General features: G+C 54.9%; 5 protein-coding genes across 5 annotated transcripts; 2 read left to right on the plus strand and 3 right to left on the minus strand.

The window, feature by feature from the left end:
• Positions 1 to 756: 756 nt before the first annotated feature.
• Positions 757 to 1,491, plus strand: B0T15DRAFT_388527 (TspO/MBR family-domain-containing protein; the record flags this gene model as incomplete). The annotated part of the gene is made up of 3 exons (XM_062864451.1): positions 757 to 872; positions 898 to 1,090; positions 1,171 to 1,491. 3 exons carry the CDS (start codon positions 757 to 759, stop codon positions 1,489 to 1,491), a joined length of 630 nt encoding a protein of 209 aa, XP_062725790.1.
• Positions 1,492 to 1,630: 139 nt separating this feature from the next.
• On the minus strand, positions 1,631 to 3,080 carry B0T15DRAFT_21207 (mitochondrial carrier domain-containing protein). The gene is made up of 2 exons (XM_062862688.1): positions 2,782 to 3,080; positions 1,631 to 2,725 (listed from the first exon to the last, which is right to left on the minus strand). Exons 1-2 carry the CDS (start codon positions 2,902 to 2,904, stop codon positions 1,829 to 1,831), a joined length of 1,020 nt encoding a protein of 339 aa, XP_062725791.1. The 5' UTR covers positions 2,905 to 3,080; the 3' UTR covers positions 1,631 to 1,828.
• A 1,124-nt stretch (positions 3,081 to 4,204) lies between these two features.
• Positions 4,205 to 6,325, minus strand: B0T15DRAFT_481509 (P-loop containing nucleoside triphosphate hydrolase protein; the record flags this gene model as incomplete). Its single annotated transcript, XM_062866028.1, has 1 exon — positions 4,205 to 6,325. The coding sequence occupies one exon, from the start codon at positions 6,323 to 6,325 to the stop codon at positions 4,205 to 4,207; it is 2,121 nt and encodes a 706-aa protein (XP_062725792.1).
• A 1,135-nt stretch (positions 6,326 to 7,460) lies between these two features.
• On the plus strand, positions 7,461 to 9,146 carry B0T15DRAFT_564162 (uncharacterized protein; the record flags this gene model as incomplete). Its single annotated transcript, XM_062870636.1, has 3 exons — positions 7,461 to 7,859; positions 7,913 to 7,973; positions 8,485 to 9,146. The coding sequence occupies 3 exons, from the start codon at positions 7,461 to 7,463 to the stop codon at positions 9,144 to 9,146; spliced, it is 1,122 nt and encodes a 373-aa protein (XP_062725793.1).
• Positions 9,147 to 9,399: 253 nt separating this feature from the next.
• On the minus strand, positions 9,400 to 11,218 carry B0T15DRAFT_517117 (14-3-3 domain-containing protein). Its single transcript, XM_062868298.1, has 6 exons — positions 11,198 to 11,218; positions 10,659 to 11,094; positions 10,288 to 10,594; positions 9,989 to 10,230; positions 9,859 to 9,929; positions 9,400 to 9,803 (listed from the first exon to the last, which is right to left on the minus strand). The coding sequence occupies exons 2-6, from the start codon at positions 10,717 to 10,719 to the stop codon at positions 9,690 to 9,692; spliced, it is 795 nt and encodes a 264-aa protein (XP_062725794.1). The 5' UTR covers positions 10,720 to 11,094; positions 11,198 to 11,218; the 3' UTR covers positions 9,400 to 9,689.
• Positions 11,219 to 13,286: the final 2,068 nt, after the last annotated feature.

The raw sequence follows: 13,286 nt of genomic DNA on the forward strand, positions 1-13,286 counted from the left end.
TGCGAGAGGTCCCACTATGGCCCGCAGGACCAAGAGGCTGGCTTTGTCACGTGACATGTCCACAGCTAGAACGGGTACTATCCAATCATTTCCAGTTAGCCGGGCTTGGCACCTTCTGGCCGCGGGGGGTTAACGAAACAAGTGGCAACACTCCTTCCTACCACCTGCATACTTAAGGTATTCAATATCATCTAAGCCAGGCTCTTTTCAAGAGCGATAGAAAGTGGCGGGGTTGCTGAACTGATTACCTATCAGAGAACCAAGCCGGTAAGGTCTCAGCAGGATGTTGATAGAGCACCAATGCGCTCCTTGAAGTTTGGAAACCTACGACAAAGCTTCAGATAACCTCAGCACATCGGTTGCCACGGAGGACCTGGGTGTTTTACCATGTATAACGCTTTTCTGGCAAGCAGCAATGCCTAACGTCTCGCTCTCCCCATATCCTCCCTGTTTCCCTTGGACATTCATCAACTTGCTACTTTCACTGCGAAACTGGCGCGCAGTTACATCGAATGTTACCCGCATATATAGTCCCGGACAAGGGAACAGCGGGCGACGTCGTCATATCTCCATCCCGCTCGTCGCTCGCCGCGGTTTTGAGGGTTGATTATAAGTATTAGTAGTCTGTAGTTTCAACGATTTCCTTTTGAGAAACATCACTCAGTATTAGATTTTGAATATCCCCTCCACCTTGGATTTCTTCCACCTGTTATCCATCGTAGAATCCCCTTTAGCCTCGAATACACAGTGACCGAAATGACGACCTACATACCTTCACTCACGCTGCCTGAGGCAGTCTTCAACAACCTTCCCGGGTCAATACTGTTGCCAGTCGTCCTTGGGACAGCCGTAGGTTTCAGCACCAGACGTACGTAACATTTCGAGGTTTCGTGTCAGTTCACCACGCCATGACCTAACAACAGCGCCCTTTGCAGCCGACAGCAGCCATCGCGAATCCGTCACCCTAAAACATCCCCCCTTACGCCCCCCTGCCGGGGTCTTCGGGCCAGTCTGGACCACGCTCTACGGTATGATGGGATACGCCGCATACCGAGCAGTGAACCCAGGCAACCTGGCAGTAAACTCTACCGTAAGCCATTCCCCTTTCCCGCCGATTCTCTCCTTGAGCTTTGTCCCCTCCCAGAAAACTAACAACACGAAAACCAAAAGGAAACAATAACCGCTGCCCGACATGGCGCAACTCTCTACACGATCCAGCTGGGCCTGAACCTAGCCTGGATGCCGCTCTTCTACGGCTTCAACCACCCTATCCTGGCCACCGCCGACGCTGCGGCGCTGCTTGGTATCAACTCGTACCTGGCTTGGTTATGGGGCACCAAGGTGGACAGCACGGCGGGCTGGCTGCTGGCGCCCTACGTCGCCTGGCTCGGGTTCGCGACCTACCTCTCGTTCGGGACCGGCTACCTGAATAACTGGGATCTCAGCCCCATGGTCGGTGGTGGGACTGCAGGGGGGAAGAAGAAGGCGTAAAAAGGAGGCCTCGATTGCGAAAAAAGGGCAGAAAGGGGGAAGCAATGGCAAAGTCCGTTGTCTATCTGGTCCCACCCTGGCGTTTCTATGCAAAATGTAGAAATAGCTTCTGTGGTTGGGAAAAAGGATCCGCCTTCGCCTGCAACTGTAGGCGTCCTTTTTCTGTTATGTGACCACAGGTCGTCATGAGTTTATGACCCTTCTCTCCCTCCGAACGTACCGGAACGCCACAACGCGCCGCTAGTGATGAGAATGAGATGCCGCCCCGTCTATACCGTCGCCCGTTTCCTCTACCCCCCCAGTATGAATTACCGCAGAAACCCACCGCACGTCCGTGTCATTGCAGAGGGAAGTACGTTTTCAGCCCATCATAGACCATGAAAATGACCGCAGAGCTCGGCACCGACCTCAGCACGGTGATGCCGCACCCGCGATAAAAGCCCCTCAAGCCGGCCTGCTTCCACAGCGCCGCCGTCTCCGCAGCGAACGACCTCTGCTCGGCCGCTGCTTCGCCGATCGGCGAGGTCTGCATCCTCGACTTGACCGTATCCGCAGGGAAGAACAGGAAGTTATACGACGCGCCAGCCGTCGCGCCCGCCACCGCCTGCTGCCACAGCGGCAGCGCATCCGCCGCCCTCGCCCGTTCCTTTTCCTCCTGCGTCTGCGCGGACCGCTCGTTCCACTCCCGCATCAGCTTGGTCACCGTCTCCTTGGACCCGAACCACGCGGCGCACCCGCCCGACTCGCGGATCAGCGTGCCCAGCTGGCCGTGCCAGAAGCCGCGCAGCCCTTGGTGGCGGAAGATGTCGCGCATGACGGGGATGGGCTTGAGCGGGGCCCTGACCACGCCGCCCTCGGTCTCGGGGACCTGGATCTTGCACTTGACCAGCTCGACGGGCGTCAGGATGAAGGAGGTCATGGCACCGGAGAAGGCGCCCGTCATCCACAGCGCCGAGAGCGGGAGCGGCTGGTCGCGCGGCGAGTAGCCCGATGCGTAGATGGCGGCGCGGCCGAGGCGCTCCCAGAAGAAGAGGCTGCTGTTCTCGAGCGCGGCGCCGACGAGGGGCGCTGAGATGCCCCGGTACAAGCCCAGGACGCCATCGGCGCGGATGGACTGGCGGAAGCAGTCGATGGGTCCTTTGTATCGGAGCGGGAGGTGGTCGGGCTGTGACTGGAGGCGGACCTTGACTGTGTCGAAGGGGTATTCAATGTATTTGCCCACGACGCCGGCAACCTAGAACGGGAATCAGCAAGAGTCCTAGGGAGGTGCATTGAGTGGTAAACACTTACAGAGCCGTAGAGAATGTCCTCGATCGCCTCCATCCCCGCAGTCCTGGCTTTCAACTGTATGGGCGCAGAAGTGGCGTCTGAGAGGGGCTTGAGGCAGCCTTCTTGAGTGGTGGCCGGCTCCATGTCTGTGGAAGGCGAGACGAAATGTCGAGAGGCTCACGACCGGCACAGTAGCCAGACTAACACTGTGCAGAGTTTCTGAGTACTGCGTGGTGTGAGCCTCGATGGTATGTGCGAGCGGCCCCCCTGGGCCTTCGCAGTCCGATGCTCGCGAGACGCGCACAGCAGAGTGTGACGCGCAACCAGCAGCGGCGGGGCAATGTAATGAAACGGAGACGTCAACGCTTTGTTTGCTCCCACAATGCAGCCTGAATGCAGCGCGACAGTATCCAATACAGATCACACATACGGCTCGGCTCGTGGTATGTTGGTCATAGAGTCACCGCTCAAGCGGGGAGAACGTGAATCAAGTCCTGATGAGCGGAGGAGACTACCTTAGCCAAGAAGATGGCCGGGCTTTGTCTCAGCTGTTGGAGATGCTCGAGACCAGTGCACCTTGCCGTAGGGGCATGAAAGATCACAGGAAGATTTCACATCATAGGGTCGGCGACAGTCCCTTCAACTTGGGAAGCCTATCCGAAATCCGCTCGGGCACATGCTGGAGTGGCACTGTGACTCTCCGTTATGTGTATCCGGCAGTGGGACGGGCTGGAGAACAACCAAAAAAAATTTGGAAAGCGGCCCGGCAGTGCCCGGCTCTTGGCAGCCAGGGGTTGCCTTGATTTCGGCGGGGATCAAATCATCAAACAGTGTCAGCGCCAGAACAGCCGATTCGCTCATCCATGCGACACCAATAACCTACGTGCCTACCAAGCTACACGGGAACTAGGTATGTACTGTACTGTACCGTACGGCCCATGCCTAGCCCGACTGTTCGGGCAATAAAAGTTTACCCCGGCAGGATTAAGAAGAAAGAGAAGAAAGAAGAATGAGAAAATGAAAAGAAAGAGGCGAAGCGGGGGAGGACGAGGATAAGGAAGATGAGAAAGGCCAGGAACAAATGACCTTGTCCCGTCTTGAAACTTGTATAAATAATAGGTGCTTTTCCTGGACGGCGTCCGGGTCTTCCAACAAGCCTCATCACCATATAAAACTACCTGACTCCTTTGGACATTATCGTCGTTTAGAGTTTTTGTTCATGGAGCGAAGAAATGCAAAAGCAAGGGTCTGATTCAACCACCCCTATTATACATTATGTTGCGTAGAAAACTCAGAAGCCATGTACAACACCACCTAGAACCGGGCATGAGCCACCTTTTTTTGCAAACCCACTGGAATCATTCAACTTAAAACTCAGAAGCCATTAAGAATACAACAGCTGGAAACCCTATTCCCACTACGCCCAGTAACGGTACAATACGCCCTAGAACCATGAGCCACCTTTTCCCGCAAACCCACTAGAATCCTCCAACTTCTTCTGACCGCGTGTCGGTTTCGACTGCGCGGCCTCATGTCGCCGCAACTCCTCAGGCACCTTCGAGATTGACGACTTGGATATGATTTGCTTCAGGTCGTACATGACATCTGTGTCTTCGTTACCGAGGAACGTGATTGCCACACCCCTCTTGCCCGCACGACCAGTACGACCAATGCGATGCGTGTAAGCCTCGATGCTGGATGGCATGTTGAAGTTGACGACCAGCGAGACGTCTGGCACGTCAATACCACGGCCAGCCAAATCTGTCGCAACCAGGATGCTCGACTGGCCGTTCCGGAGTGATGCCAGCGACGCCTCACGCTGTTCCTGCGTTTTGCTGCCGTGTAGTGTGACTGTTGAGTATCCCCACGACTTGATGTCTTTGGCGACCATTTCGCAGTTGCGCTTGATGTTGACAAAAACAATAATGGGTGGTTTGAACTGCCCAGAATTGAGGATTTCCTGTAGCCGCCGCTTCCGCTTATCCTCGCCGCTGATGAACTCGACACGCTGCTCGACCGTATCAACCGCCTCTCCGGCGTTACCAATCGTCACGATGGCTGGCCGCCGCAAATACTTCTTGGCGATCTTTTCAACGAGCGGTGGCATGGTTGCCGTGTACATCATTGTCTGCCGGTATCGGTCCTTTCCGGCAACGTAGCGTCTCATCAGCTGCGGGTTCTCGGCGTCGTCCGTGTCCGGTTTCTCGTTGGTTACCGGAAGGGCATCGAGGATCTTAGTCAGAGGCTCCTCGAACCCCTGATCGATCATTCTGTCGGCTTCATCCATAATCACATAACAGCATTGCGAGAATACCAGCAGGCGCCTCTCAAGGCAGTCGACAAGACGGCCCGGCGTCGCGACGATGATCTCTGCGCCGTTGCGAAGTGCATATGCCTGCTCTTCCAAGGAGTGACCACCAACGATGCTGACAACGGTGAAGCCCAATGGGCCGGCAAACTTTCTGGCTTCTGTCTCGATCTGCTGCACCAACTCTCTAGTTGGCGCAAGGATAAGCGCATACGGTCCGTCGTTCCTGTTGTCTTCGGTAAGCGGCGGTAGCTCGGAGATGTATACGAGGAGTGGCAGCAGAAACGCGGCCGTCTTTCCGGAGCCTGTGACAGCAACACCGATCAAGTCGCGGGCCTGGAGGGCGATCGGTATAGCCGCCTTTTGAATCGGCGTCGGTTCGTCGTAGCCTACTTTGTGGACGATCTCGAGCAGACTTCGTGGCAGATTCGACTCTTGCCAGCTCCGCATAGGGTTCGGGATGGCACCGCCTTTGGTAGCTATAGCGAAGTTCTCTTTGAAGATACGCCAGTCGCGTTCCTTCATCTCTTCTAGTTTCTTTTCCGACCAGTGTTTCCCGAAAGTTCTGCGCTCGACCTCTTGCTTGGCGCGCTCGTGTCGCTCCAAAATATCCCTTGCCCGCTGCTCTCCGGTCTCCGGATCGCTGCGCCGGATAGATTCGACCTGCCGTCGCACCTTCTCATCGGGGCTGAGTGCTGCGTATTCGTCACGTCCTGCGTAGATGGGGTCGTAAGGTCTGCTTGTATCGTCTTCTGGATCCCAGTCGAAATTGAACTTGTTCGCCGCAGTCCTCCTCCTCTTCTTCTTCGCCGAGAAGGTGGATTGGTTGACCTCAGGGCCGAGATACCGGGCGCGTAGCGCTGCCGCATCCGCTCGTTCCATCTCGGCGCGCTTTTCCTCCTCTTCTTCGTCTGCCCGAGAACGCTTTCCAATCTGCATATGCTCCGAGCCATCGCCGGGTTGGCGCAGAGCCCTGGGGCCGGTCGGTATATCCTTCGCCTTTGTCTTGTCCGTCGCGAACCAGCCCAACCCGTGCTTCTTATTGTACTCCCATTGTTCAATCCGCTTCTTGCGCTCTTCCTCCTTGGCTGCCTCTTCGGCTGCCTCCTTCGCCGCCTTCTCTGCGGCCATGCGTTCGCGCTCTTTCTTGGGGATAAACCTGGGTTTCCAGGCAGCTTTCTCAGCATCCCGTTTGGCGAGCATCCGGAAAATGTCAGGCGGTCTTCTTGGGTCTCTCCTTCCCTCGGCTTCTTCCATTTCTCTCGCCTCGGCGGCGAGTTTGCGCATGGTTTCTTTGTCGCCCAAATTGGGGAAAGACAATTTACTTCTATCCATGGCAATGACAGAGGCTTGTATTGTTTTTGAAAGGGTTGATAAACGATGGGATGACGGCTGGGAGAGAAATGGGGGCAGTCTTCTAAGAAAGTTGTGTGTTGGAGGTCGAGTGGCTATTATAAGAAGCGGATAGCAGGAGCGTGCGTGGGGTGAATGTGCACCGAAGGGTCCTCGCGGATTACGTAGTACAAGGTGGCACAGTCGCAAACCTTATTACCACACTGTACAAACTCGCGTAGCCTGGTGCGATGCGCGGATCCTATTGGTGGGCTTCAGCGGGCACGGCTGTCTAGTCAGCTGACATGTCATGTGCCTCCGCGTTCTCAGAGCCCGTGCGACAAGGATGGGCTTGATCTGACCTATCAACCCCGCGTAAGCACCCTGCAGCTCCACGTAGCATTTGCCACTTTCGCGAGTTCGCACGGAGTATGTTACATTGTACTGCCACCTTCTACACTACCACGACCTAATTAGGCTCAACGTCGACGACAGCTTTGAGTAGCTCCAACGGCCTCATGCTTTAAACTTTCGAGTTTGATCACTAAGATATACTGATAGTACGTAGCATAGTCAGTACCTAGTAATCTCGAAATTCTTAACCACTACACCTACCTCCATATTTGTAACGGCCACTTGCATACACGCCACGGGCCGTAAGCAGATGCCGTATGCGCAGTACTACTCTACCGGTATAAGGCTTCTTCGGACAAGCGATGGCCTAGTATTCTAATAGCCACAGGAATCCTATTCTTTCTCCTAGTGAGTCTACTAATACTATGAAGTATGGGGCGCTAATGTTACGACACTCTTTAGAGTGTGCTAGTGACAAGTGTATCGGATTAATCACTTTCTGTGATGTTACGGTACCTTATAAGATCATGTAAGTTACTACTAATACAGTACTACTAGTAACGTTAGTACACCTAGGGGTCAGCAGGGTTAGGAGTAACTGTGCTACATCGCCGCGGTCACTTTTTTCAGATTGCGCGTGAGAACCTCTTTGCCCCGGTTCGTCACTTCGACATCCCGCGCCCCAACCACCAATGCAATGTCAACAATGGCGACAGCGGTGTCCAAGAACGTGCAATTAGCACTGGCGCTTCCAGCGCGACTGCGGACTTTCCTCGCACGGTATCCTCCCGCCTCGATCCTGCCCGCGGGGGTCGACCCCGAGACACACAAGACAGCCTACCAAGAAGAGACACCAAACCCGTTCCTGCCGACGAAGCACCCAGTTACCGGCCGATGGCACGACCCGAAATACTCGATGCGTCGGCAGGCTGAGCTTGTGAAGATGGCGCGCGAGCACGGCGTCGAGGAACTGCTGCCCTACACCCCTAAGGGCACCGAGGTCAGGTTACGCAAGCGGGTCGAGCTGGGTCTCCGTGTTAGGGGTACCGGTGTCGGCCAGCAGGTCAAGGGCCACAAGCACGAGAGACAGTTGGGAGTCAAGTATGTCTGCGTTGTACCGCCGGATGTCCCACGCTTGCTGACTTAGTGGTTCAACAGGATGGAGAAGAGAAGACAGGCTATGTTGGAGATGCCGGAGCTCATCAGAGAATGGAAGAAGGTTCGTTCTCGGGCCTTCCGGTGCACCCTTGGCAGCCCTGCTGACTGGTCTTGTTACAGGTTGGGAAACGGGACTGGACAAAATTCCCGAAATAAGGCACTGTACGCTGTGTGCGGGAGCTGGGATATCTATAGAGTGTACCAATACCAATGTACAAGCACAACGTCCCCTTCAACCACTCTGGGAACCCGAAAGCCGCGGATCATTAGCAAGGGCGGACATCCTGTCTCGCCGTTCCGGCTGGCCCAAGCTCTGGGACATATTTCCGTACTCTCGGATCGCGCCCCACCATCGTCATCGGGCTCTTGCTACGGTGCCCGAGTGGGCAACTGGTTGAATTCAGCGTGCCTTAGCCACCATCTCGCCGTCTTGACAGCTCATCTTCGTCTGCAGGAAACAAAGGCACTCTCCCTTCCTCGACGGAGGCTAGATGGGGATATCGGATAGCTACGAAGCACGTGATCCACTCTAAATTGTTATCCAGAAATTTCCCCTCTGAAGCTCAAAGCAGATTACTCCGGCGGTACGGATTACCATCACCAAACTCAACACCAACTCAACTCGCCCACTCGAGGGGTACCAACACCGCTGAAGCCATCCACCACAATGCCACCAGCCCTTGTTCCAAACTATTACGAAGTCCTCAACCTCTCCCAGGCAACGCTCTCCACCCACGACGAAGCCACAGCAGCAGCCCTGGTCAAGCGCGCATACCGCCGGGCCCTTCTCAACCATCACCCAGACAAGACTAAACACCAACACCAGCATCAGAACCAGCAGCAGGGGAACACCACCGTTCCCACCTCATTCACAGTAGACCAAATCTCTTCCGCCTACGCCACCCTCTCCCGCCCCGGCCAGCGCAAAGCCTACGACCGGACCCTGCAGCTCCAGCGCCAGGCGCAACAGCAAGGACCCTCAACAGCCGGAGGAACGCCATCAGATTTCCAGACCGGGATCGAGAACGTCGATCTGGACGATCTAGCTTCCGACGGCGAGGCGGATGGGACGACCGGGTGGTACCGCGCTTGTCGGTGCGGCAATCCGCGCGGGTACCACTTTACCGAGGCCGATCTGGAGGACGCAGCGGACTTAGGGGAGCTGATGGTCGGTTGTACGGACTGTAGTCTTTGGTTGAGGGTGCATTTTGCTGTTGTGGATGATGCGGAGTGAGGAAACTTGGGAGGATAAGCAAAGGAACACTGAGCGGAGCCATGAAGCCTCAGCTAACAACTTGAAGACGGAAGGCGAGTTTGGGAGTTGGTGACTTCTGAGGGCGGGGTGACGGAGTGTGTATGTTGCTCCGGTTGGAAGCTGTCCCGGATCCTGGGGGGTACGAGACAGCTAAGCTTCCATAACATCAACAATTACCATATATGAGCTGCACCTAATCACACTGACAGCACTCTTGGCACCAAGGTGAAGGCGGTTTGTGAAGGGGTTTTATATTTCCTTGTCTAGACGATCTTCGCGAGCCAAGAGTCTAAAAAGCAAGCAATCTGAGAAAGGAAAGGAAACCCTCCAAAATGCTGCACTCTAGCCCTTAACTGCCGCGATAAACCGCCCACCAAGTCTCGTGTGTATCTGTCCGTAAACATGCAAAGGTACGAGGGATCTCCAGTCCGCGCTCCAAAGACACCGTTTCCACCGAAGGTTTGCCAAGATAAACCGTGGGTAATCACTACCAATGAGACTAGAAACATGGAACGGAACCGGCTACTCGGCCTTAGGCTCCTCCGCAGCCGTCTCCGGCTTTGGCTCCTCCTGCTGGGGGGCGTCGGCCTGGCCTGCAGCAGCGGGGGGCTCGGCCTCGGACGACGTCCAGAGAGTCTGGAAAGATTGTTAGCATAATGCTACGTGTGGTTCCGGAGCGGATGATACATACCAGGTTGTCGCGGAGAAGCTGCATAATCAGGGTGCTATCCTTGTAGCTCTCCTCGCTCAATGTGTCGAGCTCTGCAATGGCAGTGATTAGAAGCGTGACCGCATCTATGGGCCAGAATGTGTTTACTCACCGGCAATAGCGTCATCGAAGGCCTGCTTGGCAAGATGGCAAGCCTGGTCCGGTGCGTTGAGAATCTCATAGTAGAAAACGGAGAAGTTGAGGGCAAGACCAAGGCGGATGGGGTGAGTGGGCGGAAGCTCGGTCTGGGCAACTTCGGTGGCCGCCTTGTAAGCCTCGAGCGACTTGTCGGCCGAGTCCTTGCGCCGGTCGCCAACGGCAAACTCGGCAAGGTAACGGTGGTAATCACCCTTCCTATTCTGATGTCAGACGTGGCGGACGCCATAGACCGCGGAGGACATAAGCACTGACATCTTATGATAGAAGACCTTGGACTCCCCAGTCTTAGCGGAGGGAATAAGGTGCTTGTCGAGAACGCTGAGGATGTCCTCGCAGATCTTGGCGAGCTCGCCCTCGATCTTCTGGCGGTACTCCTTAATCAGGGAGACCTGGGTAGAGTTGCCCTTAGACTCCTCCTTCTGCTCGATCGAGGTGACGATCCTCCACGACGCGCGGCGGGCGCCAATGACGTTCTTGTAGGCAACAGAGAGAAGATTCCGCTCCTCGACGGTAAGATCGCGATCCTCAGAGGCGACGATCTTCATGTTCTCAACCATTTCTGTGCGCGGGGTGGAACGTCAGCCTCGATTCCGTTGGGTTGTTCAGCATCCAGGGATACATGCCCTCATAGCGCTCGGCCTGCTCGGCCAGCTTGGCGAGGTAGACGGCATCTTCGTGGCCCATTTTGTTTGAGTGGAGGTATCTGGAAGATCTAGATTAGCGGTAAGATCAGGGTCCAGGCGTGGTGAGTCGGTCAACTGGAGATACGGGTCAAAACAAAACAGGGGATGGAAAATCGAAGCGGTAAAAGCCAAGTCGCGAAGACCGTAATCAACACAAGCAAAGCTGCCACAATCGGACAACTCTGAGATGTGCTGGCTGAGTGCGCCGTCCTGACTTCATGGCTCGGCCTCCCCGCTTTCGGTGTGGGGTGAATGCGCAGCCCTGTCCAGACTTCAAGACGCGCTTTTGCGTATGAGATCCAAGAATGGCCGCGCAGCGCTAGCAGGAATTGGGCTTCGAACCCCAGACGGCGGAGGGTACGGCGACAACGATTTCCATGGGTGAAGTCAGGTTCGGTCGGGTCGACCATGACGCCAGCGGCCCAGATACGGTGCGGTTGATGGTGCAGCGGGTTGACGGGCAATAAGCGGAACTCACCTCGTGCAATCAAGTATCTGAGGTGGTGTCGGTCAGACAGTAGCTTGCGAAGAAATCGCGGGTTGGAGAGTGGGTGGAAATGGGCTTGCGATTGTGGGTTGGTCGATTGGTGTTTGGGGAAAGAAGACGAGGATGGGTAAGGTCACCGGTTTTGGATGCAAAGTTGGAAATGAGGGAAGGGGCAAGGCCGAAGTGCAGCGAAGCGACAACGCAAGGCGGGATGCGTGGGCTGTCGACCAGTGAAATGTGGGCTGGCACGGCCACCCAACGAGACCCCGCCCTGGAGCAACACGTGACGGCGATTGGCGCCCGGCAGAAGCCCTGGCGCGGTACGTCACTTTTGGGCCAGGGCTCTCCCGAACCCAACCAGGGCAACCTGGAAGTTCCAAGGTTGCAGACTGGAACGAGTGAGGGCGGCGTCGGCTTCTGAGCCACCTCCCGAGCTAGAATAATGACAAGATCCGTCGGCGGTTTTCCACCCAACGCAGTACCACCTGATCCGAAACAGAGAATGTTCCAAGCTCGTCGCCGTCATTGATGGGCATCAGCTACACCAGCAACAGACGCAGAAGGTCGCTCTGAAGGGGGTTTCTCTCGTGTGGCTCTCCCTTATTATTATTAACTGATGGATTGTGATGTGCAGTCCGTTCTCCCTACTGTAACAGCACGTCATTCTAGGTCTGAAGCAGGCGTCCCACGCACACCAGGCAGATGATTGCGCCACAACCTAATGCCTTACCAGAACGCAACCCTGGCGATGCGTGTCTGCATTCCAGATTAGCTCCATGTGTTTCGACTCCAGAACTGGAAAAACTCATGTACACTAGGTGCCGACCGTTCGTGGAAGCGCCCTCGCAACTTATTAACTAAGCGGCGCGGATCCTAGGCTATAGTATCCCACTCTCCCACGGCTACCTACGTTATATCATGTGTAGAGATGAGCTATACCATTATGTAGGGACACGACGATCATCGTCAAAAGACACAGCCAAAGCGAGGTTAAGCCAAGCAGAGCTAGTTGATATCAGTGACGCGAAACCGACACTGTTCCTGCGGTCCTCCTTCCAATTGAGCCGAATGTGCACCTTTTGCGGACATGAAATTGCCCAGAGTCCAATAGGAGATGAGCAGCCAACATCATCGTCGACCTGAGACCTTCCTCTCCAAACTTTAGTTATCCTTGACCAAATGGCCGAAGTTGCTCCAACCCATTCAGTACGTCAAGTCGGTGCTCATCCATGTAAAGCGCAACGAGAAAGCGAACAGAGAGTCCTGGCTACTCTGCCTTTATGATGAATGCTGAATGGAATTCGTACTTCGATAGCCAACATGCTAACATTTGAGTCTTCAACCCAGGGCATTGATGGTCGGTCGAGCTGTCAAGCGACTCAAGCTGTCGTGCCTGTAAGTGGTTGGTCCTCCATGAACATACTCTCCGCAGTCTTGTCTTACTTGGGTATGACTTGGGTATAATCAAGACTCCCGTTTCCTGTCGGACGTCAAGAAATACCCACAACTCAACTCGGCTTAGGGGGTCTATATAGACTTACATAATACACTTCTTCTTCTCTGTGAGTCCCTTCAGCATCCTCGCTCATTGCCAGGTCGGCTTCTCAATAATTGAAGCCATCTTTCCTGGAGTGAGTGTGTATCACCGAACTGGCGGAGGTATGTGATACCAGTCACCGGCGATAGTTCCACGGTAATCCAAAATACCGGTGGCGACAGATGGCTCTGGTGGATAGACATGGACGTCAGTAAACGGCTCAGTTTCAGCAAGGAAAATCTAAGACAGTTGAACGCTTTGTCTCGCTGATCAGACGATGTCGGCTCATGACTGTTTCGGTCTTTCCGCATTGTGCAAGAGCTCGGAATAGGGAACATTTCTATGCATCACTTGCAAAGCTCTCTGGATTCTCAACGACAAAAGGCCGGACTTACTTCATGGTTCGTCGTACTGGTGCAACACTGACACTATTGCCGCCTCGGGTCGAAGAACTCTACACGCCAGAGGACAGACAGGAGAAAGGATGTGAGATTACAGGTATATATATTCCTATACTGTGCTGTCTATATCATTCTCCTAAACC

This window comes from Chaetomium strumarium, assembly GCF_033439665.1.
Source record: "Chaetomium strumarium strain CBS 333.67 chromosome Unknown B0T15scaffold_1, whole genome shotgun sequence".
Classification (NCBI taxonomy): Eukaryota; Fungi; Ascomycota; class Sordariomycetes; order Sordariales; family Chaetomiaceae; genus Chaetomium; species Chaetomium strumarium.

Bases quoted from the DNA above. Each gene is read 5' to 3' on its own strand.
- B0T15DRAFT_21207 (XM_062862688.1), bottom strand. From the start codon at position 2,904: ATGGAGCCGGCCACCACTCAAGAAGGCTGCCTCAAGCCCCTCTCAGAC. The intron at 2,726-2,781 runs GTAAGTGTTTAC...TTCCCGTTCTAG, and splicing joins AGGACATTCTCTACGGCTCT to GTTGCCGGCGTCGTGGGCAA.
- B0T15DRAFT_517117 (XM_062868298.1), bottom strand. From the start codon at position 10,719: ATGGGCCACGAAGATGCCGTCTACCTCGCCAAGCTGGCCGAGCAGGCC. The intron at 10,595-10,658 runs GCATGTATCCCT...CCCCGCGCACAG, and splicing joins GCAGGCCGAGCGCTATGAGG to AAATGGTTGAGAACATGAAG. The intron at 9,930-9,988 runs GTGAGTAAACAC...CTGCCATTGCAG, and splicing joins CTTCGATGACGCTATTGCCG to AGCTCGACACATTGAGCGAG.